The 26598-nt window shown below is 45.7% G+C and overlaps 1 protein-coding gene across 2 annotated transcripts; it reads right to left on the bottom strand.

Moving 5' to 3' along the window:
- Positions 1 to 1135: 1135 nt before the first annotated feature.
- Positions 1136 to 26547, bottom strand: FGD2 (FYVE, RhoGEF and PH domain containing 2). Of its 2 annotated transcripts, XM_081195220.1 has the most exons (17): positions 25670 to 26547; positions 23223 to 23762; positions 16406 to 16727; positions 14320 to 14400; positions 13607 to 13755; positions 12734 to 12890; positions 11317 to 11455; positions 10458 to 10516; positions 10207 to 10353; positions 8726 to 8818; positions 7476 to 7555; positions 7354 to 7384; positions 6955 to 7047; positions 5672 to 5806; positions 5254 to 5400; positions 3499 to 3642; positions 1136 to 2240 (listed from the first exon to the last, which is right to left on the bottom strand). In XM_081195220.1, exons 2-17 carry the CDS (start codon positions 23285 to 23287, stop codon positions 2028 to 2030), a joined length of 2055 nt encoding a protein of 684 aa, XP_081051346.1. In that variant the 5' UTR covers positions 23288 to 23762; positions 25670 to 26547; the 3' UTR covers positions 1136 to 2027. The 2 variants fall into 2 exon arrangements, with proteins under 2 accessions (XP_081051346.1, XP_081051347.1); XM_081195221.1 differs by lacking the exons at positions 23223 to 23762; positions 25670 to 26547 and adding an exon at positions 17625 to 17792.
- Between the last annotated feature and the right edge of the window lie 51 nt (positions 26548 to 26598).

The raw sequence follows: 26598 nt of genomic DNA, 5'->3' as shown, positions 1-26598 counted from the left end.
GACCTTGGCTGTCCAAATAGATGGCCTTCATAAAGAGAGGGATAAGGGGAGCGCAACCTTGTTTCTTCTGCTTGATTTCTCTGTGGCTTTCAATGCCCTCACCCTGGGCATCTTCCAGGACTGGTTCTGCAAGGTGGGTGTCAGGAGCATTGTCATTTAGTGGCTGTTGTCCTACCTGCCGAGTGGATTTCAAGGAGCAGTGATGGGGAGACACTCTTTAGGCCCCTGGCACCTGTGTTATGGGGTGCCACAGGGCACTGTGCTATTAATATCTATGTGAAGCTGCTGGATGTGGTCATGAAGGGAGTTGGAGCAAAGTGTCAGATGATGCACAGTTCTATTTCACTACAACATATGAATCTGGAGGAGCTGTGCAGGCTGTGGACCAGTGTCTGTGTGCTGCGGTGAGCTGGCTGAGGGCAAATTAACTGAATCTGCAGGTGCTCCTGGATCTGTCTTTGTTACTTGAGGCACAGGCAACCATGATGACTTGGAGTGACTTTTACCCACTTTGGTTGGTAAGACAGCTACAGTTCCTGGACAAAGATAGCTTGGCCACTGTGGTCTTGGCATTGGGAGAACAGCCTTTACCAAAGGTGGCATGGGCTTTGAAGATGCTCAATCTCAGGACAAAAAGGAGAAACGTGCTAAGAGGAAGGCACACTTGGCAAACCCTCACCGTGATCAACTCCCACCTGGAAACCTATGTCCCCATTGTGGAAGGACGTGTGGATCCAGAATTGGCCTCCACAGTCACTTATGGACTCACTGTTAAGACCATGTTTATGGAAGACAATCTTACTTGCCAAAGAAGAAGACTACAATGCACTCTCTGTGAGGCTCAACCCAGAAGCTGCAGCCAGTACAAAAAGCAGAGGCTAGATTGTTGACTGTGGTACCCCACTGAGGAAGCTGCACTGACTTCCAATATGCTAATCGAGCCTTGAGTTAAAGCCTTAAACAATTTGGGACCAGGTGACATAAAGGACTGCCCTGTCTGCATTCCTCAGATGGGGCACTGCTCTGGGTATGGCATGCCCCAAGAAATGTCTAGTTTATTACTGGGTTTTTCATGTTGTAGCTCCAGTCTGTCAGGAGCCGGCGTGAGAAGCAGGTCAGCAATAAAAAACACTGGTGTGAGTGAAGTTAACTCTTTATTCAAAGAAACAAAACAGCTCAGCCCTAGTGGTCCCAGCAACCCATCCCAGTAGGTCTTGCCTCAGTGAGGCAGTTGTGAGGACCACTCTCTAAGGCTCCTCTCCCAATTCCTTCCCAAGCAGCTTAAGGCTCATTGCTCCGCCCTCTTCAATTCTGTGTGTGTTTTGGGAGACTGGAGGGGAGCAGGTTGCAGCAGGAGGGGGAGACTGGTTGGTCACTGTGAGAACAGGATGCTGGGCTAGATGAGTTTTGGACAAGACAGGGCTCTTCTTATGCAATTCTGTTCTTATGGGCCAAAGAACTCACCTACATTTGCTGGTAGACACAAGTCGAGGGAGTCTAAGCTTCTCTCACTGTCCCCATTCCCCCATCATCCTAATGGAAGCTTTCTTAGTGCATCTGCAGGTGAGACTGCTGTTCTTTTTGTGGTGGGGATGGAAAGGAGCATCTAGATTCTGCAGCATAAAGAGGTACAGGGGCAGCATCCTTAGGAAGATGTTAGTTTTGCTGGCCAGGTTATAGGGAATTAGTGGGAGTCTAGGTGCATATAGGAAACCCCATTTGCAGCAATGTTTGGCTGTGTGGGTGAGCATGTGAATGGGAAGACACATCTGCAAACATTGGCAAGTCTCCAGTTCTAACAACGTACTGTGTGTGGCTTGAGTGATGCTTTTGACACAATTCCACATGACAGGCTCATAAGCAAACTAGGGAAATCTGAGCTAGGCAGAAATACTGTGACTTACAAAACTGGTTGGAAAGTTACAGCTGAAAAAATAGTTTTCAAAAGAATCCAAATACTGTTTTCATTTTGCAGATGTTGAAATGGCGGCTCAAGATATGCAACAAGCCTCTCAGCAAGGCTCCAGTCATTCCAGCTCATCAAACGAGTCTTCCTCCTCTTCCCCACGAGCCGAGTGTGTAATGGCCTTCATCCACCGCTGCTTCAGCTCCTCCGTCTCTGCCACCAACATATAGACCTGCTTGGACTGCACCAGTTGGAAGATGTGACGGGGGTCGCTCTGGGGCATCTCTTTGACTTGGTAGCCCAGCAGGGGGATGGAAGTGTGAGCCTTGACGTCCTGGGAGGCAAGTGGGAAGAGAGGGGGGACGAGAGGCTCAAAAGGAAGCAATTCCAGATGTTCCAAACTGACTCCACAAAACCAATCCAGAGTTGCTCCCTGTTTAACAAGGGGATCATTTTCAACGTGAGCTGGTTTTGCAATGTTTAAGGACTAAAACTATTCATGGCATGCAGCTGCATGTATCTTCTCACTAATGTAGTTATTTCTTGGTTTTTACCAAAGGCAGCCTCAAGAGGCCGCTGTAATTTAAGCAGAGAAATAGCAGGGGATGCAGTTGCTTAAGCCTTTCCTCTCTAGCCATTTTTGCACTCAAGGTTTCTCCCAACAGGAACTGCCAGAGGAAGAGCTGGGAGCCTCTGCTCCTGTTTATGGTGGGCCTGTGTACTGAGCACTCAGAACAGCAGCTTGGGATATCTTGGCAATTACTGTATTTTTCGCACCATAGGATGCACCGGACAATAGGACGCACTTTGTTTTAGAGGGGGGAGAACAAGAAAAAAAAAATCTCCCCCTCTCTGCCCAGTGCCCCTTCAGCGAAGCGGCAGGAGGCGCTGCGCATAGAGGGGGAGAATTTTCCCCCTCTTGTTTTCCCGCTCTAAAACAAGGTGCCGTTTAAGGTGCGTTCAGGCGGCTACCTTGGAAGCCTGGAGAGCGAGAGGGGTCGGTGTGCACTGACCCCTCTCGCTCTCCAGGCTTCAGGTTCCTTTCGACCTGCTCTTTGGGGCTGGCGGGGGGAAGCCCACCACCAGCCCCAAAGAGCAGGTCAGGGAGCAGCGGAAAGGCGCAGCGGAGAGGCTCCTGCCATAGCCGCGCGTCACCTCTCCAGCCGGGAGAGGGTCGCGGGGCTATGGCTTCTTTAGCCCCGCGTGTGCTCTCCCAGCTGGAGAGGTGACGCACAGCTATTGAGGCTCCTGCCATAGCCGCGAGTCACCTCTCCAGCCGGGAGAGGGTCGCGGGGCTATGGTGTCTTCGCTCCATAGGACGCACACACATTTCCCCTTCATTTTTGAAGGGGGAAAAGTGCGTCCTATAGAGCAAAAAATACAGTAAGTACCCTCAAGGTACGGAGAACCAGTGTGGCCCCTCCAGGTGTCCTTGGACTCCCACTCCCATCAGATGCAGCCCGCATGACCAATGGCCAGGGATGATGGGAGTTGTAGTTTGGCAACATCTGAAAGGCCAAAGGTTAGCCACGCCTGTTGTGAACCATCTGAGCTTCCACACAAGAACAAATTCTCAATAAGCCCACACATACCTGGGGTGCAGCATAAATGTACAGCACAAGAGGGTCATCTCGTGGGATCACAAACCAGCCACGCATGCTCCCCTTTCCGTTCTTATCCAACAGCTGCAGGAAACTGCACATCAGGCTCTGCCCCGATATTTCTGCAGACTCTTTCTGCCAATTAAACAAAAACACCACACCATTCCCTTAATGCTCTTTAGCCTAGAGGCTCCTACTGGCTCCTGTGTCTATAGATTGTGATCTACAGAATGGAACACAGCAAACAGTTCTGGGACTCAGCAACACAGCTGCAGATAAAATGTTTTAGATGTGGTGTAAAGTGCAATATACAAATCTGACACTAGGTGGTATAGTGAGCTATGCAAAATTCAATGTGTTTTTCAAAACATTTTTTTAGAAAAGCATTTTCACAGTGTTTTTTATATGTGTGTAAATTCCACCCTGGTCCTGGTTGCACCGCTGGATAAAACAGGCAGGGAGAATGACTGTTTTCACTCCTTTCTGGGTCAGAATGTAAGGATGGTGCAGTGATTAGAGTGTTGGATTAGGACCTGGGAGACGAGGGTTTGAGTCCCCACTTAGCCATGAAGCTCACTGGGTGACCTTGGGCCAGGCACTACCTGTCAGGGCTGGAGTCAGGCGTAGGTCATCAACAAAGCAATAACTCACCCTGGACCAGTGAAGTAAACTCTTTATTCAAGGAAACAACCACAGCTCAGGCCTAGTGGTCTCAGCAACTCTTTCTAGGAGGCCTTGCCCTGATGAAGCACTTGGAGGGACTGAAGGTCCCCACCTTCCGTGTGCCCACTAGGACTCCTCCTCTCCAGGGTCTTTCCCCCACAGTCTCAGGCTGCGTCTGCGCACAACCACCCTCTGCTCTGCCCATTTCGTTTCTATGAGCGTTCTAGGAGACAAGTGGGAAGGGGAGCTGGTTGCAGCCTCTCTCTTCTCTGCCTCTTGGCCACCCTCCCTCCAGCCTATGCTTCAGCACAAAAGTGTGAACTGCTCTCGGCCTTGGCTTCTTCACATTCCCTAAATCCTGTCACCTCTCCTGCTGCTGACACCTCCTCCTCCGAGTCTCCCTCTGACCACTAATCCCCTGTCTCTGAGCCTTCTTCCTCTGGGGGTTCCCTGGGGAAGGGGTGTTTTCCTGACTGGTGACTCCCACCACTCTTCTGCATCCAGCCAGTCTATAACACTCCCTCTCAGCCTAACCTCCCTCACAGGCTTGTTGTGGGGAATAAAGGAGGAGAGGGAGAACTACGTAAGCCACACTGAGCTCCAGGGATTAAAAGGTGGGCTATAAATGCAATAAATAAATAATACCAAGAAAACCTTCAGTGCCTTGTGTCAACATAATAGGGGCTGCAGGTCTAGTCTATTGGTTTTTCAATCTTCAGTACCATGGACAGAGTCCCTCTCACTCCCTTGTCCCCTGTCTTTCAGCTCCACTTCACACCTTTTCTGTGGCAACCAGGTTCCATCACTATTTCCGGCAGTAAATATGTAGGGCGCAATGAGCAGATGCTTGTAGGGAGCTATTATTTGCCAGGATACTCCAGTGCTTTGTCCCATTCCGTTTGGTGTAAGCATCACCCCCTACTTACTTTACTTGCCTAATTTGAAGAACCTGAATGGACTGAAAGGAGGAAATCCAGCACAGGTGACCAAGCCATGGCTGAAGTGGAGGAAAGGCAGGAAATGGGGCAGGCAATTAACTGAGACAGAGAGGATGGAGACGTCTCAGCTCTGCTTCCTCCTCACCTCCAAGATGCCTTTATGCCTTGCCTGCCGCTCGTCGGGCAACAAATGCCCTGTCAGGAAGATGTAGCACTCCACGCAGACACGCTTGGGCCCGCTCTTGTCGTATTGCAATTCGGCCTTGTACTCGGAGCACCGGCCACACACCACCTGCCTCCAGGAGAGGAACCAAAGGGTTGCTGCAGCGTAGATTCACAGAGGAAACCCCCATTCTTCTTTAAACAAGACCTGAACCAAAACTGAACATAGAACTGGAAGAGTTCAGCATCTGTCCCCACCACCACCGGCACCCAGATGCGGCTGGACCAAGCATGGTCGCTCTTGGGATCAGTTCTCTGGACTGGCCCTAAACCAACATGGAGTCCCAAGGCCCGCCCATGTGGCTGCCCTACCCAAAGGAACTCGGAGGAGGTGTACTCACATAGCCGCAGGCCCGGCAGTGGTGCCTTCTGCGTGTGATCGCATTGAAAGGGCCCTTGCAACGCATGCACATGGTCACCAGCTTGTCCCTGATCCACTGAGGAGCCCGCTTGCCCAGCTCATCAAACTGGCAATGCTGGGGGTAAAGCAGACCATAAGAACATGAAGATATACCCTGGTGGATATGATCAAAGGGCGATCTAATCCAGTATCCTGTTCTCCCAGTGGCCAACTAGGTTCTTTGAGAAGCCTGCAAGTCAATGTCAGCAGGGCTGGCAACAGCATAATGGCAGGGGTAGATCTGCTGTCTGAAGCAAAATCCAACCTAATGCCCCTGCCACAAGCAGAACCTGAGTGCAACAGTGCTTTCGGCAACTTATGATTCCCAGCAACTAGTATTTAGGGATATATCGCCTCCTACAGTGGAGGTAGAACAGAGCCATTGTGGCTAGTAGTCGTTGATAGGACTTATCCTCCAGGAATTTGTCTAATCTTCTTTTAAAGCAATCCAGGTTGGGGGACATCACTACGTCTTGTGGGAGCGAATTCTACAATTAATCTATGCACTGTGTGAAGGGGGTTGGAATCAAAGAACCACTGAGATGGACTCTCTGGCAATGAAGGCAATTATGGCTACAGCTCACAAGGTCCAGGACATGGACAAGTATGAAGCCTCTTCCATATTCCTTAGTACCATTGCCAGAGCCTTGTTAGGTACCTCTTTCTTGCACATTCCACTCATCTGTCTTGTCCTCCAATACGCTTTCCATTTCCCTGTTGCAGATTTCAGAATGTTCACTCATGGCCTTCCTATTAGGCAGGCATGTACTGCTTTTAGCACTGGCTCAAAACTTTTTTATTCCAGCAAGCCTACCTAGGCATGTCATTTTAGCATGTCATTTTTGACAAAAGTGTTTTAATATTACCCATTTTATCTTACAATTTTCGTGTAATTTTGTGTGTGCTTTATTTGTATTTTTTTTTAAAAAAAGACTGCATAAAGCAAGCTGCTTAGCTGTTCTATTAAGTGATCTATACATTTTGTGAAATAATTAAAATACGGTAATACAGGAAATGCTTTTAGAAGTGAGGTGGAGACATGAGGAGGAATAGAGAAGTGGAATGGACCGCCTCAGAGAGTAGTGGACTGTCCTTCACAGAAGGTTTTGGATAGCCATCTCCCAGGGATTCTTTAGCTGTGGGTTCCTGCATTGCACAGTGTTGGACACCTCTACAGTTCTATGATTCTATAATTCAGTGAGTGAGTACAGTCAGGAGGATTACAGTTAAATCTTGCATCTTGGAATCCGGCCCTTGGATCGCCACCTTGAAGGTCCCACTGCTTTTCTCTTTCTTGTCAATGGCAGACTCAAAGGCCTGGAGAAGAAAAGCAGAAGTTGAAATAAAGCTCTGAGGCTCAAGCCACACATGAAAGTAGCAGGTTGAAGCCACATCTGCCCCACTCACTTCTGAAGTATGGGAGTGGGGAGCTGGCAGTCAAGGGGTGCTAAACTCTCCCCCTCCTCCCTATGCCCATACCAAACGTTACATACGTTTTTCCTCCCAGCAAGTTATTGTAATAAACATTTACAATTTCATTGATTTTGTTAAAAAGGGCAAACACTTTGCCTTTCTCACGGGGCAGGACCTTGACATAGGGTAAAGGGTAGAAGCATGGGTTACCTTTATCCAATCATTCATCTCTTCCTGGGACCTGCATAGAAAGAGAAGTCACCTGTTAGAGAAGAGTTGTCCTCATCGTTCTGCGTGAGAATCAGAAAAGACAAAATTCTTATGCCAGTTACCTGGTTTGCAGTTCTAGAGTTCGTTGCTTCCCTGATACAAGGAAAGCATAAGGAAACTGCACATCATTCAGCTCCCGAACCTGCAAGTCCAGATAAGCAAAATAATTAGTACTGATGTGGGCAAAAAGTTGTTGCTGCTGTTTCTCTGATGGCTTCCACTGCTGTCATATTCAATTTACATCCATACCACTGAGATCAATGGACTTTAGTAACAGGTCTTTCAAGGGGTCTGCACCTCTCACTTAAGTAACGGGATTTCAGTCAGTCTGCTCTGAGTAATGCAAGTGTTGGATATTTTAACACCCAAACAGTGAATTTTATTTTTTCATGCTTTGTTCCATGAGCTGTCCTGGTAATTTTTGGAAGTTGAAGGGGTGGGCTACAAACTGACTAAGTAAATACCGTATTTTTTGCTCTATAAGACTCACTTTTTCCCTCCTAAAAAGGAAGGGGAAATGTGTGTGCATCTTATGGAGCAAATGCACGCTGCACAGCTATCCCAGAAGCCAGAACAGCAAGAGGAATCGCTGCTTTCACTGCGCAGTGATCCCTCTTGCTGCTCTGGCTTCTGGGATTCAGAATATTTTTTTTCTTGTTTCCCTCCTCCAAAAACTAGGTGTGTCTTATGGTCTGGTGCATCTTACAGAGCAAAAAATACGGTAATCAATAAATCAAAGGGAAGAGAGCAGCAAGCAAACACCTGAACCAATCCACATGCAAAAGTTTGGCAGGGAGGGGGAATGGGGACAGCTCACCTGAAGCATGCAAATATTTAAAGTCCCAATATGGTCAGATATATGCCATACCCTTCCTTGCGTAGCATTTATAAATATATGGGCCAGATTCAGCTAGCTGTTCCTGCAGGTGAAAGCCCACTCAAAGACTTCTGCTATCACAAGGGGGCTTTCCTCCCTGCACACACAAACACCCCCAAATTGGCTGAGGGGGGTTCAGGAGAACCCCCAGAACAGGGTGTAGGAAGAACAGAAGGAATATTGTTCCTTCAAGCAAGCAGAAATGCTTGCACTGAGACTGTGATCTCTTTAGCACCACATTGCATTCCTCCCCTTATCAGTTGTTCCCCTACATATGCATATTTCAGGGGGGGTCCTCTGCTTCCTGCTCTGCTTGTTATATTTTTGTTTTATGTTTCTCCAGATGTGGCCATCCTGTGGAAAAATATGGGGCAGGGCCACCCCCCACCCCACGAGTATAATTAAAGGGAATAACCTGCAATGAAATTCTCTGACCTTCATGCCCTCCACATCGATCCGGCTGTGCACCTGAAACGCTGCGCCCACTTGGATGACTTTTGGCACACAGTACAGCAGCAAGTTATTGAACTGAGAGAGACAAGAGATGGGAAAGGATAAAGCCTTGGTGGGAGGGGGGCACATCAAGTCTGAACAAAGAAGGGCCAAAAGAAGAGAGCAAATGTCAAATGAACCAGTCAATACAATACAGTGGTACCTCGGGTTAAGTACTTAATTCATTCCGGAGGTCTGTTCTTAACCTGAAACTGTTCTTAACTTGAAGCACCACTTTAGCTAATGGGGCCTCCCGCTGCCGCCCCACCACCAGAGCACCATTTCTGTTCTCATCCTGAAGCAAAGTTCTTAACCCGAGGTAATATTTCTGGGTTAGCGGAGTCTGTAACCTGAAGCGTCTGTAACCTGAAGTGTATGTAACCCGAGGTACCACTGTAATGGTTTGTCTCAGTTAATCTTTCCCTCTGAAGACTAGAGACTTCAGAATATGAACCATTCCAGACAAGGGAAGAAGGAATTGTTGCCACCAATGGGTCAAGAAAGAACCCAGTGCATGTATCACTTAGTGCTATGCCAGCCTTTAAATGTCCTCCAGATGTTCTGGACACCAACTTCCATCGGCTAATGAGGTACTTGACTACTGCAGGGGGGGGGGTTGCAATTTATTACTGGCACACTTCTCATTCTCCCTGCTTGCTTGAAAATCAGAATACAATTATCATTTGGATTATGCACTTCAGAGGCAGGAGGGCAATAGCCCTGCTCTGCTGTTGCCACCCCAGCAGATGGTATTCATGAACATATTGCCTCTAAGCCTAGATGTTTCAAATAGCCACCGTGCCCACAACTAGTGGCCACTGGGTAAATTATCTTCCATGAATTTGTCTCATTCCCTTTTCAGCTCATCTGAGCTAACGTCCAACACCACATCTTGAGGCAGCAAATTCCAAAAATTATTTGGGTGAAGAAGTGCTTCCATGCCAATCAGTTTCATTGGCTGACTATCTTCCTAGGTTCTAGCTTGAGGAGAGAGGGAGAGAAACTTCTCAATCTATTTTCTCCACACTGCACATAATTTTCAGTGCAATCCAGTGCATGCTTACACTCAGTAAGCAAGTCTCATTGTATCCAGTGAGGTTTACTCCCATGTGGATATGCATAAGACCACAGCCTTTATAAGACTCTGTCACAGTCTCAGTCACCTTTGTCCAAATGAAAAAGTCTCAGGAGTTTTAAGCCTTTCTTTGTAGGGAATCAGATCCAAGGCTCTTATTATTTGCCCTTCCCTATACACTGTAGGGAACCTTGCATATCTTCCCAAACTCTCATATATATATATATATATATCTTTTATCCAAATAGCAGCACAACTTCTCTGAGTTGTGCAAAAGAACACAGATGCCCAACAGCAATGTATTGCTATCTTCCCTTCCCGCCATCCCCCAAGCTGATTAATCTCTTACCAAGAACAGGTATTTCTCCGTTGTGTTGTTGTGCCGGAATGAGATTTTCTGAATGGGTCCCTCTTTTATCAGCTCGTTGGAAGGGTCCACAATGTCGTCTTCAAGCCCCAGCCTGTGATACACCTCCCAAAGGTTCTGGAGTCGTTCCTGCAGGACCATCAGAATTAAGATGAACAAGACAGGGACCAAACAGCTCCGTTGCAAAGGTCTCTGGCTGCAAGGAGTCACTCACATGAGGTCAGTGCACTCACCATTTCTGCAATGGCAGCATTGGAGTGTTTGGCTGCAGTGAAAATCATTTCCAGAGCTTCTGCAAAAACACCAGAGAAACATTAAACTCTCAAGGCTCTCTCACACAACCCATTTGCACACCTGTATTCCTTGCTATGGCAGCACTGGAGGGGCGCTCTGTGCACCTTTGAGTATTTCCCCTTGTGCCCGCAGCCCCCATGATAAAATTACATTGGTGCCATGGACTGGTATTTTAATATGTGATAAGAATTAATCTAAAGAAGGAAATATGAAGATGGAGCGATCCTGGGTAACCAATAGGTGTGATCAGGTTTTTGAATATTGAATTGAATTGATTGCATAAATATCACCAGCCCCTTTTGATATATGATGTATGAATTAACTGGATGATTGTTCTCCTTGCTTACATATATAAAGGGAATGTAAAAGTAATTACATGTATATATGCATACGTACATTTAAATTTAATAAAAAAGATATAGGTGAACCAGGATCATATTTAGGAGGTGCAGGGAGTTTTCAAAACAATGACGTCAGTGACACATTGATGGACCTTCTATCTTTGTAGTTCTTAAAGCAACAGAAGTCCAGACCTGAATGGAATGCATGCAGTAAGCTTATTGCCCGATCTCCAACACTTTCCCAAGGTTCTAACAGTTGCATGGCACTGAGCAGGAGAAGGGAGGCACAAGCCTAGCAGGGGAATTTCAAATCAACCCTGGTATGAAAGCCTTAGAATCACTCAACTAGCAGGTACATGTGTGTCACTGCTAAAGGACAGTCTCCCCCAACAAAACAACTCCTCTGTCAACTTTCTTCTTTGCCCACATCACAGAATGGACCGAATGGAGCTCTTACTCTCTGCATCCTCCCTGTCCGGTGCCTCTGGAGGTAGCTTTCGTATGTAATCCTTCAGAAGGAGTTCATATCTAGGGATTCTCTGTACTGGCTCCAGCATATGATGCTGCAAGGTTAAGTTGGCTGAGATCTCCCGTCTCTGCTCAGGATAGTAACAGTAGCAGAAAGAGAAAGTAGAAGCCATCATAGACATGAGTGTATAAACATTAAACTACAGATACTTGGCTGGCCTCACCACTTCACAAACCAAGATGACCATCTACCACAACCTTCACCAACACAGTGCTCTCCAAATGTTTTGGACTACACCTCCCATCAGCCCCTGGGCTGGTTGAGGCTGATGGGAGTTGTAAGCCAAACATCTGGAGGGCACCAGCTGGGTGAAGGCTTATCTATCATGTCTTGGTGGTATAACAGATGGAAGAAATTTCATGCTTTGGTTCAAGTCTTTCTACAGCACAGATATGGAATGTTTGAGGTCCTGTGGAAGCAAGAAATTCCCAGCCACTGCAGCAGAAGGAGTCCAGTGTCTCAGGAAGAAGTAAGACACGGGACCAATGCAATCTTTTGAGACCTGGGGTACAGGGCCCACCAAGAAGCACAGAAAGAACTACAGAGCCTATTATCCCAGCTGAGAGCAGCTGGCTAAAGATTGGTGTAGAAGACATTAGTCACCAGGCTAGGCAAAATGAGTGAAGAAAGGCTAGTCTGGATGGAGAAGGCAGTGTCCTTCCAGTATTTTCTCAAGGAGAAGAAAATACCTACGTTCCATGCTATATATATACATGTACACAGCCATGGTGTGGATGGCCTCCCTGATAGAAGCTACCCTGAGTTTAAAAAAAGGTTACTGTGCAATAAGCTCTGAGACCCTTTCTACAAGACCAAGTTCAAGGTGTTACTTTTCGTATTAACAGCTTGAGACCAGTTTACATGGAAGATCATCTGACTCCATATATGCCCTCTTGACTGCTCCAATCTGCAGAACTGGCACTACTACAGGTATCACATAATACTCATTCTGCGTTTGTAAGGAATTAATCTTTTAGAACCCACACTTCCAAACTCCCTGCCTATTGACATCAGGTAAGTGCCTTCACTGTTCTTGTCAGAGCCTGCTAAAAACATTTTTCTTATATGTATATGCTTAATAAAAATTTAAAATAAAATAAAATAATAAAAATAAAAACATTTTTGTTCAGGGGAGCCTTCCCAGATATGTAGAATTTTGACATTCATTTTTATCAGGGTTTCTTTCTGGCTTAGCATTGATTTTAATTATGTTTTGAAGGTTTCAAATTGTTTTTTAAATGAGAATGACGTTCTTTCGTTATTTTTGTAAACCACTTCAATGTGTTCCCCTACCCCAAACAAGCAGTATAAACATTTTATGAAAGAATAGCAAAAGAATTTTCACCTGAATGCTTGAGATGAGTTCCTGGAATGGCAAGGACTTTTCGGACCACGTGGTGATCAGCTCAACTGCCTTGTCAAAGTTCTTCACGTATTCGCTATACATCTTCAGGAAAGGGGCTACCTTCTGGATGATGTCCCCAATCCTGGGATTGGAATTCCTGCAGGCAGAAGCCAAGAGAACAGGTTTGCTGTTGGCATCTCTAGAAAGGCAGCCAAAACGGTCCAGGGAAGATGCTTTGGGAACTGCCTGCCTGCCTCTATCCCTGGTCTCGATTGCAATGCCCAAGCATCGCTGGCACTGGTTTGTGACATTTGCAGGAGTCCCTGCTGGATGTTGCCCAGCTTCTACACAGTTTTAACAATACATCACAGCACAAACAATGCTGGCTGTCTCTGTTTATTAACATCTTCAGTAAAAAAGTAAAAAGCTAGGAAATGAAATGATTGTCCTCGTACGTCCTCCCATCACAGGAAGACAAACAGATACATGCGAGAAGTACTGCTGATTTAGTTCTTATTTATCTAAGATATTTCCGCATTGCCCTTGATCATATAATTGCAAGTCTTTGTTCTATAAAGGCAAATGTTTGCCAAAGTGCCCTCTGCAGACAAAGGAAGTATGTAATATCTATTGTTTCACACCAAGATTAGTCCTTTGTCAGATGGCATAATAGAGATCTATTTCATGGTGGGACAAAGAATTAAGGTTTTAACTCAAAGTGACACTTCCACAGACCTCTTGTACAGTATCTTTTCAGATTCTAGACTTCAAATAATACAACAGTTGCTTTCAGTTGCATAAACCTTCACCCCCCCCCCTCACTTCCCTTTCCAGGAATGCAGTGGGGAAAGGCCTGTGGCTGCCATAACTCACCACTTCTCCATACGTTTCTGCAGCTCTGGCAAGAAAAACTGAGCATGGAACTGGTAAATGGATGAGATGTTGGAGAATATCATTTTCACCACCTCTTCTGGGAATGTTCTTCCACTCCTGGCTTCCTTCAGCAGCTCTGAGAAAAACACCTGGAACACAGGGATGGACAAAGCTGTCAGTTTTGGTTTTTCTCGGTTGCTCGTTTTTCCAGCCTTAAGTTCAGTCGCCCACATTTCTGCATCAGCTTGTGATTTACTTACTTATTTATTTATTTTACACACACACACACACACGCACACACACACACACACACACACAAAATAAGTCCTCCTGAAAATTCACCAGCTTTTTCATGCACTTTTATTTTAATATGAACAATTTCCCAAAGTGAACTTTCCCTTCACCTGTCCCTCTAGAGCAGAGGTTCCCAAACTTATTTAGTCTACCAACCCCATTTCAGGAAACAAAAACACCATTACCCAGCACCCCCTGTCAAGTAAACTACAGGCAATCCTCATTTTGCACTGGGGTTACATTCTGGACCCCCTGCACGCATCAGCGGAACCCGTGTAAAGCAATCTGTCTAGCCCCCATTCCACTCTTTCAGTGACATTTTAGGGATACTTCCGGATTCAGTGCCAACCTGTGCATGCATGCGCAATCGTGCGTCAATCAGAAGCACATAAATCTGTTGTCGTCTGTAACAAACCAACCTGATCCAGAAGGTGAAGGCGGCTGACATAGGCCTGCTCTGTTTGCAGGAGCTCCAACGCTATTTTTTTCTCTTCTGGCTCCTGTGTGTATAAAGAGAAACTGTTTGATCATGGGGAGCATTAAGCATGAGCCCAATGGAGTAGATCCTGCTCTCCTGTCAGTGGGGGCACTGCAGATTAGTAGGGCTGGGTTCTCTAACTAAGGCTGTGTTTGTGTGTGTACACAATTATGAATATACATAGGAACATAGAAAGCTGCCTCATACAGGGTCCTGCCATGGGTCTATCTAGGTCAGTATTGTTTACAGTGACAGCCAGTGGCTCTCCAGGATGAGAGATAAGGGACATTTTCAGTCCGATCTGGAGATGCCAAGGGCCGAAACTGGGACCTTCTGCATGCACAGCAAGTCCTTTATCACTGAGTGATGCTCCTTTTCGTTTGTTTGTTTTATTTGTTCATCTTTAGGTTTTACTGAAATTTTTTTCTCATTTTTCATGAGACGAGTCAGGATTTCCTCTTTCTTTCTTTCTTTCTTTCTTTCTTTCTTTCTTTCTCGCTCTTTCTTCCCCCTTTTTTTTTGGAAGCTATTTTTCTGTATCAGAAAACCTCTCATTACCGCTTTACTCACGTCCCATACTATATCCAGCCCACACTATATCCAGTTTCAAATTCACAGCATGTACCACCTTAAAAGAGAATATGATGAAAATGATGTACCGATGGTACTTAACACCTGTTAAATTGGCAAAAATGTATAGGATGAGCTGTAAAGTATGTTGGAAATGTAAAGAGAAGGATGGAGATTTTTACCACATGTGGTGGACATGTGAGAAAATAAAACTATCCTGGGAATTGATTTATAACAAATTGAAAAAGATGTTCAAATATACTTTCCCAAAAAAGCCGGAAGCTTTTTTGCTAGGCTTGATGGGAGAGAAAATAGAAAAAGCAGACCAAAGGTTATTTATGTACGCTACGACTGTTGCTAGAACTTTGTTAGCCCAAAAATGGAAAGTACAGGAATTACCAACAGTGGAGGAGTGGCAGACGAGAATGATGGATTACGCGGAACTAGCAAAACTGACCCACAGGATCCGAAACCAGGAGGAAACAAAATTCCAAAGAGATTGGAGTAAATTTATGGGTTATATAAATAATAACTGTAGAAACCTGAAGACACTAGCAGGACTGAAATAAATCTTACGACGTGGACTGGATAAAACAAGAAACTGTGGAAAGGAGACTGAAATAAGAAAACCTGTTGAAGGGAGGGAGGGAAGTAAGTGCTCGGCAGAGTGTTGGGTAAGGAAGTGGGTAGATGATTGTTGAATATTACTGTATTTTGTTTGTTTGAAATGAAAAACCAATAAAAAGCATTAAAAAAGAAAAACAGGTGCAGGAGGAGGGAAAGATAAGTCAGGCAGGTGTAGAGTCGAGGGTGTGCCCACCCCCAGGGGTGGAGGTGTCTTTGGCCTCCTCAATATCTGCTTGCAGGGGGCCGAGACCCCTCAATATTGAGAGGGCAGAGGAGGCCAGCATGGTTCAGTGGCTGGCTCCTCCTGAGCTCGAGAGAGGAATTGTGCTGTGCTGGGCTCCAAGATCAGCCTTCTCCTGACGATGCAATATCATGCATGCACCGCGTTCATGACATGTCACACACACGATGCACCACGTCCCCCCTCCCCAATCTTGGGCACAATACAGCACCTCTGGCTGCCACACCTCCTCCTCCTGCCCCCACTTCTCGTGCTCCACTCTCTGCCAGGACCAGAAGAGAACTGGAGCAGAAGGAGCAGAAAACGGTTATGCGTAGACAAAGTCTGCACCTGCTTGGGGAGATACATCAGCTTCGGTTGTGGGTGGGGCCTCTCTGTTGCTGCAACTGCCTCGTTGGGCACACACCTAGGAACAGCAGAGTGGGGTTGGGCTGATAGACATGCCGTTTCCTAAGTCTACTTTTGATAACAAAGAGATGATTCCTCACTCTAGACATGCCTTGCCTGACAACACCAGTTGCCCAGAACATTGGCCCTACTCTACGTGATCTGTAACAACAACAACAACAGTAATCTGGTGGTTAATGACCTGGTTTTTGCTGCTGCTGGAGTCGGTCCTGAGGCTTGCCTGGAAGTCTGCATCTTGTGGAATCCTCCAGTTGCCTGCACTGATCTTGCCACGGAAAGAGCTGAGACACTTGACTGTGAGCCCTCTGGGAGCCTCTCGTGGCTCCATCGCTGATTCTGCACAGCAGGGCATTTGGCTGTGCGGTACAGGCATTTGATTGGCTTCACTCATAGCTCTTCTGCTAGTCGCAGGTGGAAGCAGGTAGGACACCATGAGATTTGGTGCTCTCAAGCAGGGCCCAGACTGAGGAAGGATCTGCTCCTTGCTGGGACTCGGGCAAGCTCTAGCCACAGAAAAGACAAGCAGTTTTAGAATGACATTATTCAGCCCACTTCTGCAAAACACAGTGCACAGCCAAGGAGTCTGTGTGGTGAGATCCAAAGCAAAAGCAAAACATTCAGAGGAAACATGGGGACCAAACCATCAATATTTGCACCTCTCTGAGTTTTACAGTGCTGTTCTCCAGCACTAAGGGGCAGGAAATGTTCATATCACTGAAAATAACATTCAAAATCACACTATAGTAGGGGAAATGTAAATAATAGGGAAAATACACTGTGTTAAAATGTACGTGGGAGGCAAAATTGCCTTTCAAAAAAGAGAAATTAACACTGAAATGCTGGCGAGTTCTCATGAGGACTTTTTTGTAAAAATGTGGGGAACTGAACTTTAGTTTGGAAAAATGAGAAACTGAAACAAACTAGGATTGACAGTTTTACCCACATCTAAATACAGGCAGCTGTATCGTGACTGCCTATTTCCTCCTTCCCACCTAACCAGTAGCTGGGGGTGGGGTGTGGGTTAATTTACATCCAGAAAACAGAACTAAAATAAAAGATTAAGCAAAAAACAACAACAACCACGAGATCAGATCTCTAGCCTCCCACATCCACATCATGATCTGTTTGGGCCCTTTGGAACAGGGACTTCTGAGACAGCAACAAAAGCTCTCCGTCCTTAGTTACACAACAGCATCAGCAATTGTAGCTGAATAACTAAGATTGCAAGTCACTCCATCAAAGAAATTAATTGTATGAGTTTGAGTTGATTCATTGATTATTGCACTGATTGCAAACATTTTTAATGCTGTCTTTGGGGTGGTTTTTCGTTTGTTTGGTTTTTGGATAATGCATGCATGTGTCACAGCAGGCATCAACTTAGAAGAGGCATACTATCATACCTGAGAGAAAAGGAGAAGTGCTTGCTATCTGCAGAGTTTTTCTTTCTTAAATAATGGGTAAGATCTGCCTACCAGTGGAACAGGCTTCTTCTTGTGCAAACAGGCCATTCCTTTCCTCCCCTTCTCCTGCAGCTGACATGCACTCACAAAATTTGCTTCAGATGGTTGGAGAATGCATCAGAACAGATTTTTAGGGCTGCAAGCTGCAGGCAGGAGGTCAGAAAGAGGACATCCCACAACATAAGCAGAAGTCCACCCATGTGACATTGGATTTCATCATTTATTTTCAAAAATCTGCACCCAGTTAATCTAGGGCATTTTTTTATTTTTATTTTTTGGTACCTACAAAAATCTTTAACAGTGCAACCCTACACCAGAAAGTAAGTCCTGTTGAGTTCGCTTTCCCAGGTAAGTGGGTAATAGGACTGCAGCCTAAATCACTAATCAGTTGATAAACATTGCAACCCTGCAAATAACACAATCGGCATGGATGCATAATGGATACACAAAGGCTTTGCATCCATTGCATCCATCATGCCTACATATGTGAATAGTGTTCCACTGGACACCAATTCATTGGCCCATGAGAAGCTACAAAAACCAAACAGTTTGCCTGTCTTATCTTTCATAGAACTGCTTATGCCTCTTGTAGACCAAAACATCATATGAAAGCTATGTACCTGCACATTAAGGGGCATGATGTAGTGCTTAGAACTGTGTTTCTCAAACTTGGGTCTCCAGCTGTTGTTGGACTACAACTCCCATCACCCCAACCACTGGTCCTACTGGCAAGGGATGATGGGAGTTGTAGTCCAGCAACAGTTGGAAACCCAAGCTTTGGAAACACCAGGAGTGCCAGAGAAGGACTTGGGAGCCCAGGGTTCAAACCTCCACACAGCCATGAAGCTCACTGGGTGACTTTGAGCCAGTCACTGCTTCTCTACCTAACCTACCTCAGAGGGTTGTTGTGTGGAGTAAATGAAGAGGGAGAGAACCACGCATGCCACCCGAAGCTCCTTGGATAAAAAGTTGGGCTATAAATCAAATAAATAAATAATCCCGAGAACTGTAATTTACCCCTCACAGAGCTTTTTGCCAAGGCCCTTAAAAGCTACAATTCCTAGGATCCTTGCAGTGGGGAAGGGATGTGCTTTAAAATGTATGATACACAAGCCCTAGAGCAGGGCTGAGGAAGTCTCTTTCGCATTTACATTGAGAGTAGCTACTGAGGGCTACATCCTTTTTTCTGTTCCACAATCAGCCGTCATTAAGCTTCCTCATGTATCCAAAAGTCAGCTTTTATTTCCTCTTCCGAAGCAATGTTTTGCCTTTCCAAAACAAGCCACAGCTCAAGATTAAAACCAGAGGCAGCAGTCTTGCTAAAGGGACAACACCCTCTGGGCTGACATAGGGAATGGGCAAGTTAAGGGAAGGAGCTGGTAGAGTGTTTGCATGTTCCCCACCCAGAGACCACAGCGCATGTCGTGGGGCCAGAGAAGAAGGCAGATTCTGCCTGCTGCCCTAATCCTCCTGCCGTCACACATTCAGCAGAAAGCCTGAAATGAGCCTTTGCAGGGATGATGGTTTTGTTGCACAGTGGGAACTCTGCACCTTTAGGGTGGCAGCTTAACTGAAAAACCTATGTGCCTTTACAGCTGTCATTGCACAGAGGTGCTTTTTGGAATTTCTCCCCTGAACACGGGAGGTCAGGGAGTGAGGCCAATGGGCAAAAGCCACCCTTCCCTCTGCACATCCCATAGAAGTGTTGAGAAGATATGAAAAGGGCGATAGTTGCCAGGAGATGACAACAGTGCTAAAAGCAGATACGCTGCGGGTGTAATATATTGTGGCGATTTAATTTCAGGGTGTATACTCAAGAACATGGACCCAAGAGATTTTAGAGGCACTTCTCAAGGCAAGATGCCTGGCAACCTAGAGTGGTTGCTGACGGAGAAGTATGTGTGCTTGAATACAAAAGAAGTACAGGTACATATTAAATAACTGAGGGAATAAGCTCCTCTTTTCTAGTCTTCTGTCTATGGAAATATGGGCTTCTTTAAGGTGTAAGCTTCCTTCAGTTTCCCCTTGATAGCTCAGTTGATGGAGCATGAGGTACTTAATTTGAGGGTTGCATTGGGCAAAAGATTCCTACATTGCAAAGGATTAGACTAGATGACTCTTGAGGACCCTTCTAACACTACAATTCTATGATTCACTTGTGATTGAATGAAGTTTGTGCTTGGGAGGTTTTTTACACTTTGAAGAAAATATCACAGTAATATCATACACATACATTAAAAAAGGTAGTCCTCTTCCCACTGGCATATTCCAAATTGCTTAGGGCCTATAAAAACACCACAGGAATTGTTAAGTTGTGGGTGAACATATCAGACGACACAGCAATTCTTCAACAGCTCTTGTTTATTCACAGGCCAGAACAGATCTGAACCGAAGGGTTCAGCCAGCCTGCTTATATAGAGCTCCACTACCACACAACAGTAACCACTTTCTGTAACTATCCAATCACTGAACGTCACTTTCAATCCCTTATTTGCATATGTGGACCTGAGTGAAAACTATCTACTGTATCCCCCTGCTGGCCCAGGGTGAGAACTTCAGTACATAACAGGAATATTCCCTCTCCCCGCCGCCATCAGCACCTTGTCTCAGAGAAACTTCTCCTGTTGTTCAGTTTAGCTTGGAAGAAAGAAGCTCCCAGGCAAATGCAGCTCCGGAGCATTTGACCATTTCGTCTTGGGAGTTTCAAGGGTTCTACTTTACAAATTCAGCCCTTAAGAGTTCCACTAGGTCAAGCGCTTAGAAAATGAAGATGACAGTCAAACTGTAGGGTGTGACTGGTATAATGAAGCCAAAGAACTGGAAGCAAGAGAGGCAGTGGGTACGTCATGTCCAAGAAAGCAGTGAAGCCCGCCGGAAACGCCAAAGCCATTTCTATCCCTGAACCTTTCCATGCAATCAAGGCCATCCACAAACAATTCTGCTTCTGTTCCAGCTTTTGACTGCTCCTTTGTGAGACACAGATTGAGAGGGAGAATATAGTCTCCTCGGTCTGTGTCTACTAATAAACAGGAACAGCAGCTTCACAGTGTGCTAGGGAAGCACAGCAACAAACACAGTGAAGCATAATTTCCCCTGTTTCATTTGACACATGAGGAGAGGGAGACACAGAAGGGAAGGAAGCGTTGCACTGAGATCAGGCAACAAAACAGTGGCAGGAGAGCAGGGCTGCCCCTTTGCCAAGTCAGGCCATTGGTCCATCTAGCTCAGTGTTGCTGACACTGACTGGAAGCCGCTCTCCAGCGTTTCAGGCAGGAGTTCTTCCCAGCCCTACCTGAAGATGCCAAGGACTGAACCTGGAATCTCTGCAAGCAAAGCATATGCCATACCAGTGAGCTTCCCCGGCCCTTCCTACTTCCTACAACTGTAAGCTATGTGAAGCCAGGAAGATGGAAAGGAGGCTCAGTGAAGTCAGGGTGTGACTCCCATCAACTCTCAGGACTATTTCACAAGGGGCGTTCACATATGCTTTTGTTTCGTAGTCCTTTGCATGGTGTGTGTGTATTCTCATATTTGCATGATGAAATCATGCCACTTTGCAATGTAATTCTAATGCTGAGGTATAATAGAAAAGAAGGATGCCAACTTTAAAAAAAAGTGCAAAGCCACATCTGGACTTAGGATGCTGCAAAAAGACAACCAGATGGCAGTCTTCATAAAATCCAAATCCATTAAAATATAAATCAGGCTGATATCTCTTCATCTGACAAATAGCGCAGAGTCCAGCCACTGGATTTATCAGCAGGAGAAGGGATGCAGCATTTCAAGGGTTTACGTGGAAATCCCTTCCTTCTCTGAGCTACTGCAGAGTGCCAGGGCTCTTGAGAGCAATGGGGTCAAATCCCCCTGCAGTTTTCTGTTGGTTCTTAATTTGTTTTGGTTTTACTAGAAAATGCCCCTTCTTCATTTTGTACAAACCTGTGTTCCGATTTCCCTATTTAGCACTGAAATATCATGTTAGCAATGGATGAATGTATAGCAGAACTGTCAGAGTGCAGGAAAACTTGGCAAATGGGGGGGGCTTTTTTTTGATCAGGCTACCACTCTGGATGCCCAGCGAACAGCTGCGGCCAAAAATGAGCACCAATTTAATCAGTAGATCAGAGTTATCTACAGTGACACATGCAATGGTTACTGTATAATATGTTCTGCATACAGCTGCCTTTGAAGGGCCTCTGGAAACTTCAGGTTGGTGCAGAATGCAGGAGCAAAAGTGCTCCCAGAAACACTGGTGTGTGGACATATTACTCCACTATCAGAATAGCTGTGCTGGTTACCAATACATGTCCAGGTTAAATCTGAAGTGCTGCTTGTCACGTCTGAAACCCTCCATGGCTTGAGCCCAGGGTACCTTCACCCACAACATCCTGCACAAACAAGCTCATAGAATTCCATTTAGGTGAGTGTCTGAGCTGGCAAAGAAGACAGGGAACACTGAGGTTTCCTGGCAGAGGAAATGGCTTTGCTCACTCTGTGGCCAGCACTGAAGCAGATTGGGCTACGGAAGGAGAGCGCTCCTCTGCAGCTTACAGTAAACTTGTATTACTTATGAGAAAATAAAGAGTAACACCCACCCACATTGATTTCTGCTTCTTACGGGCAAAGCTTCCACACTTCAGCAACGTGTCAGAATTATGCACGGATTGCAACACTATCTACAACGGTTTAAATGACCTTTTAAAACAGGGATGGGGAACCTGTTGCCCTCCAGATATTGTTGGATTCAGTCATCCCCAGCCAGCATGCCCAATGGTCAGAGACGATGGGTGGGGGGGAAACATAAGAATAGAATAAGAGACTGTTGGATCAGGCCCATAGCCCACCTAGACCAGCATCCTGATCTCACAAATGTAGCCAAACAAGCTAGCCACCCCATTATTTATTTATTATTATCAATTAGGAATATTTTTTAAACAGCTAAGCATCACAACAACGGCGTAGTGGTTGTATACAACAATGAAAATGAAACAGCTAAAACAGATTTTAAAAATAATGAGAAGAAAAAGATGCTTCTCCACCAGTAAACGGATCCTGCTGGGACAGCCTGTTACAACTAAATAGTTTTTAGCATCTGACACAATACTGCTTTTTACCCTGAAGTCCACAAAGTCTGAATTTTCTTCTTAGCCCTAGATGATTGTCTCTGTGGGACACGGCAAAGGCAAAGCTGCTTGTATGACTGCAAATTCCTCATTACACTTCCCAGTATGGTCTGTGGCTGCAGACCACATTCCCAGGTGACAATTTGGATTGGCACTGATGTCTCTGGGAGTGACTCTGAATGAGCTTTGCAGTGTCCATGACTCAGGCACATTCTCTGCCAGAGGCAGGAATCAGGGGAATTTAGCAATTTGGTTGCCAAAGGATTATCAGAATTAAATAAACAGCAAAATCATAGCAGTTGTTTTTTTTACCATGCTACTTGAAACGGTCCTTACACAATTTCTGCTCTTTAAAAAACTGATCTCTCTTATAACATCTCCAGGGGTGCGGGGGAGAGAGAGAGAAGATTTATTGTACCTGAGTTTCTCAAACGCATCCACCAGGTTAACCACAGAGGTGGCTGTATAGCTCTGCTCCTCCATCGTACTGAGACCTGTCAGTCTGAAACTGGACTTGCCGTTCTGAAGTAATGGTCAAAGCAGAACGCACACCGAGGATGCACTGTGATTTTTTCACAGCTCAGTCTTTCTGTTGCTTGAGGTATTTCTGAATAATTTCTTTTGAACCACTGGACAGAATATTCAAATTTCTGAACAGTTTGAAGCAAACTGGTGCCTTCAGTGGTATGTAGGGGGGGAAACCCTTCTGGTTTACCATAAATAGAAAAAAAATATGAGGAAGTACTGAAAAGCAGAACGCTGGCAGAAAATGAGCAAGATTTACAAGGGTATGCAAGGAATGTAAGCCTCTTATTAAGTATATGATTTTATTTTTTTAGGAAATGTATCGGAAGTGGTCTTTTCATTTAATTCTGGCTCTGCCTTGACTCTTGTTCTGGTCATGCACTGTAGCTAATATTTTCTGCTGCAATACAACTTCAACTTGCAATTCCCACCTCTCACCATCAGCAATGCAAGAAAGAAAGAAATGACAATTATTTGTGACAGAATAACTAATTACATAAGTAGAATGTAAGATTTTCAGGATTTTGCTGCTTATCTCTTGTAGTCCAAAACATCTGAGGAAGGCAGCTCCAATTTAGAAAGTATTTTCACAGTATCCTGTGCTTGACAAATTTGAACGCCAGGGGGCTCCATACAGCTACTCCAGCATGTACAACATTAGGCAATTCCCAGCTATAGACAATACTGTACATATATAAATTGGCAATTCCATTGCCTACTACAGACAGAACTTCCTGGTTACATCTGACACCACTGGGAAAGGAATTCTCAGAGGACTAAAAGTAGCAACTGCTCAGAGGAGACAACTGGAAAATTCAGGACTATTATAGTTTTACCTAACACACTAGAGAAGACAGTTTTCATACTCCTTCTCACTCAGATCTTCCTATGTGAGGAAAACTTGAGATTTTTATTTTTTATTTTAATCTAAAAAAGTGCTCTGCCAATGTTTTTTGCACCAGGACAGGAAGGGAGAAGTAAACTGTCAAATATTATTTCCCCTATATTGCGGCTATAAGAAGGCATGCTGAGATAGACAATAGTTTACAACAATCCTGCAATGTAGACCAGTATCACATCCATTTCTGCAGGCTGAGGCAGAGTGGAAACTCTTGCATATCCAGTTAGCAATCAGTTGGAATGAGATGGAGTTAGGTGGTAAGTAATCTCCAAGTTCCCTGCAATTTAGCCCCACACATTCTCCCCATATTTCAAATTGCTATAAACCACTGTTTATTATCATGGTCGCAGCCAGGATTTTTGTTAGGGGGCAGGCTTTCGTTGGGAGGGGGACAGAACCTCAGATTTGTATTGATTTATATTGATTGGGGGCGGGGGACAGCTGCCCCCACCCATGTTTATTATGAACTCCAAATGAGGGTGAGACGTATAGATACTGGCTTAACAGCAACTCTATTAAAAAGACTTTAAGAAACTGTCCTGTTTTCAGTCTTTACTGATGAAATAAATACAGCTGCTAGTACAAATTTGTGGTACAAGCACACTTGGAAGACTGTAAATTTCTGGTCAGCGCACCTTACGAGAGACACTGAAGAGCTAGAAAAGGTTCAGAAGAGTAGCATGCTTCTGGATATCAATTGCTGGAAACTGGAGGAAGGAAGAATGCTGTTGTGCTCAGATCCCACTTACAGGCCTCCCATGTGCATCTGGCTGGCCACTGTGAAAACAGGATACTGCACTAGATGGGCCATTCGCCTGATCCAGCAGGGCTCTTCTTCGGTAGGGCTGTGTTGTTGACACATGAGCATAGCAAATCTGCACCCCACAACACCACACCACCCCGGCCACTGTGTCTGCACGGTCCTGACTCCACCACCACCCTGTCCCAACCCCACCATGATCCAGATGAGCTTCTGCAATGTCCATGTTAGTTAGGAGGGTGGCTCTGCCGCCCCAGGTGGGCTGCTACTGAGAAGCAGTAGGTCTCTCTCACTTGGTACAGCGTGAGACTCTTAATCTCAGTGTTGTGGGTTTGAGCCCCACGTTGGGCAAAAGATTCCAGCATTGCAAGGGGTTGGACGAGATGACCCTTGTGGTCCCTTCCAATTCTAGGATTCTATGAATGGCAGTTGGCAGGAATCACAAGTGAGAAGGGTTGTGTGCTCAGGGGGTCCTATGTGCGGGCTTCTCAACGCCATCTGGTTGGTTTGCTGTGAGCAGAAGATGCTAGATGAGACGGCTCTTTGGCCTGATCCAGGACAGCTCTTCTTCGGATTCCGGTGCAAGAATTCACACACCAAAAGCTGTCAAGAGACAGAGACGGCCAGTGGAGCAGTTGCACAGGGGTTCACTATTCAGGATGGACGGGCTCGGACTCACCACGCAAGCTTTGCGTGTCTGCAGCTGCAATCCTATGCCCACTTGCACGAACTCAGCATGACTTACAACCTGAGTAGACATGCAGAGGATTCTACTGTCAACCAACCGAAACCATCCCACGACTGTGTTAAAACAAAGACAGACATGGGGTGCGTGCGTGGATATGCTCTCCTTCAGCAAAAATGGTCTCTTCCAACCACCCAGTCGAATGCAAGACGGCGCTTCGGCTCTTTCCACACAGACCCGCCGAGATTTTTACCTCTCGAGGAGCGTAAAAGGAGATTGTCAAACCAAAAGGCTGGGAGTCAACTCTTTGCTATCTCTATGTTGCTTAAAGCCCTAAACAGATTTAAATGGTTCCGCCCCCTTAATAAGCTGGGGGCTCCTGTCGCCCAAGGGCGCCCTTGGACTCGTTTCCACTGGTATTTGCCAGAAGGAAACATGCCTGAGAAGGAACCGGGCGTCTCCGACGGCAGCCTTCTACTCTCCCCTCTGCACAACAATGGTATCGTCCAATGGTTACAGAGATAGGGAAATGTAGACTTCGAATGGTTCCATGGCTCTGCCTCGGGGTGCACTTCGAGCGCCATATCCCTCCCCGCTTTGGGTTGAAATGACGGCTCGAGCAGAAAACAAACACGGAATCCCGGACCCGTGCCTGGGCAAGCACGTCTTAGCAGTGGCCTCAGAGGCGGATCTTCTGCGTTTTCTAATGCAGACCATGGATCAGACGGATTCCGAGCGTAACTGAGAGTTGAATCGGGGGTCGCAGAAAGGCCACTCCAACTGCAGACTGCAGTACTGGCAGCTGAAAGCCTCGCTATCGTAAGGCTCTCTCCCTCCCTGAACATTTTTAAGGGTTCACCACTGAAAATAAAGCTTAAAATCACATTTCTTTCAAATGAAATAACATAAGTAGGAAACGACCC

The sequence above is a fragment of the Podarcis bocagei genome, assembly GCF_964188305.1.
Source record: "Podarcis bocagei genome assembly, chromosome: 5".
Taxonomy (NCBI): Eukaryota; Metazoa; Chordata; class Lepidosauria; order Squamata; family Lacertidae; genus Podarcis; species Podarcis bocagei.
This window is presented reverse-complemented; position numbering and strand designations above follow the sequence as displayed.

What these genes read in the sequence shown, in the direction of transcription:
- FGD2 (XM_081195220.1), bottom strand. Translation starts at nt 23,287, where the DNA reads ATGGAGGAGCAGAGCTATACAGCCACCTCTGTGGTTAACCTGGTGGAT. An exon ending in GCCTTCACCTTCTGGATCAG is followed by an intron (nt 13,756 to 14,319) that starts GTTGGTTTGTTA and finishes CCTGTGTTCCAG; the next exon opens with GTGTTTTTCTCAGAGCTGCT. An exon ending in CAGAAACGTATGGAGAAGTG is followed by an intron (nt 12,891 to 13,606) that starts GTGAGTTATGGC and finishes TTCTGCCTGCAG; the next exon opens with GAATTCCAATCCCAGGATTG.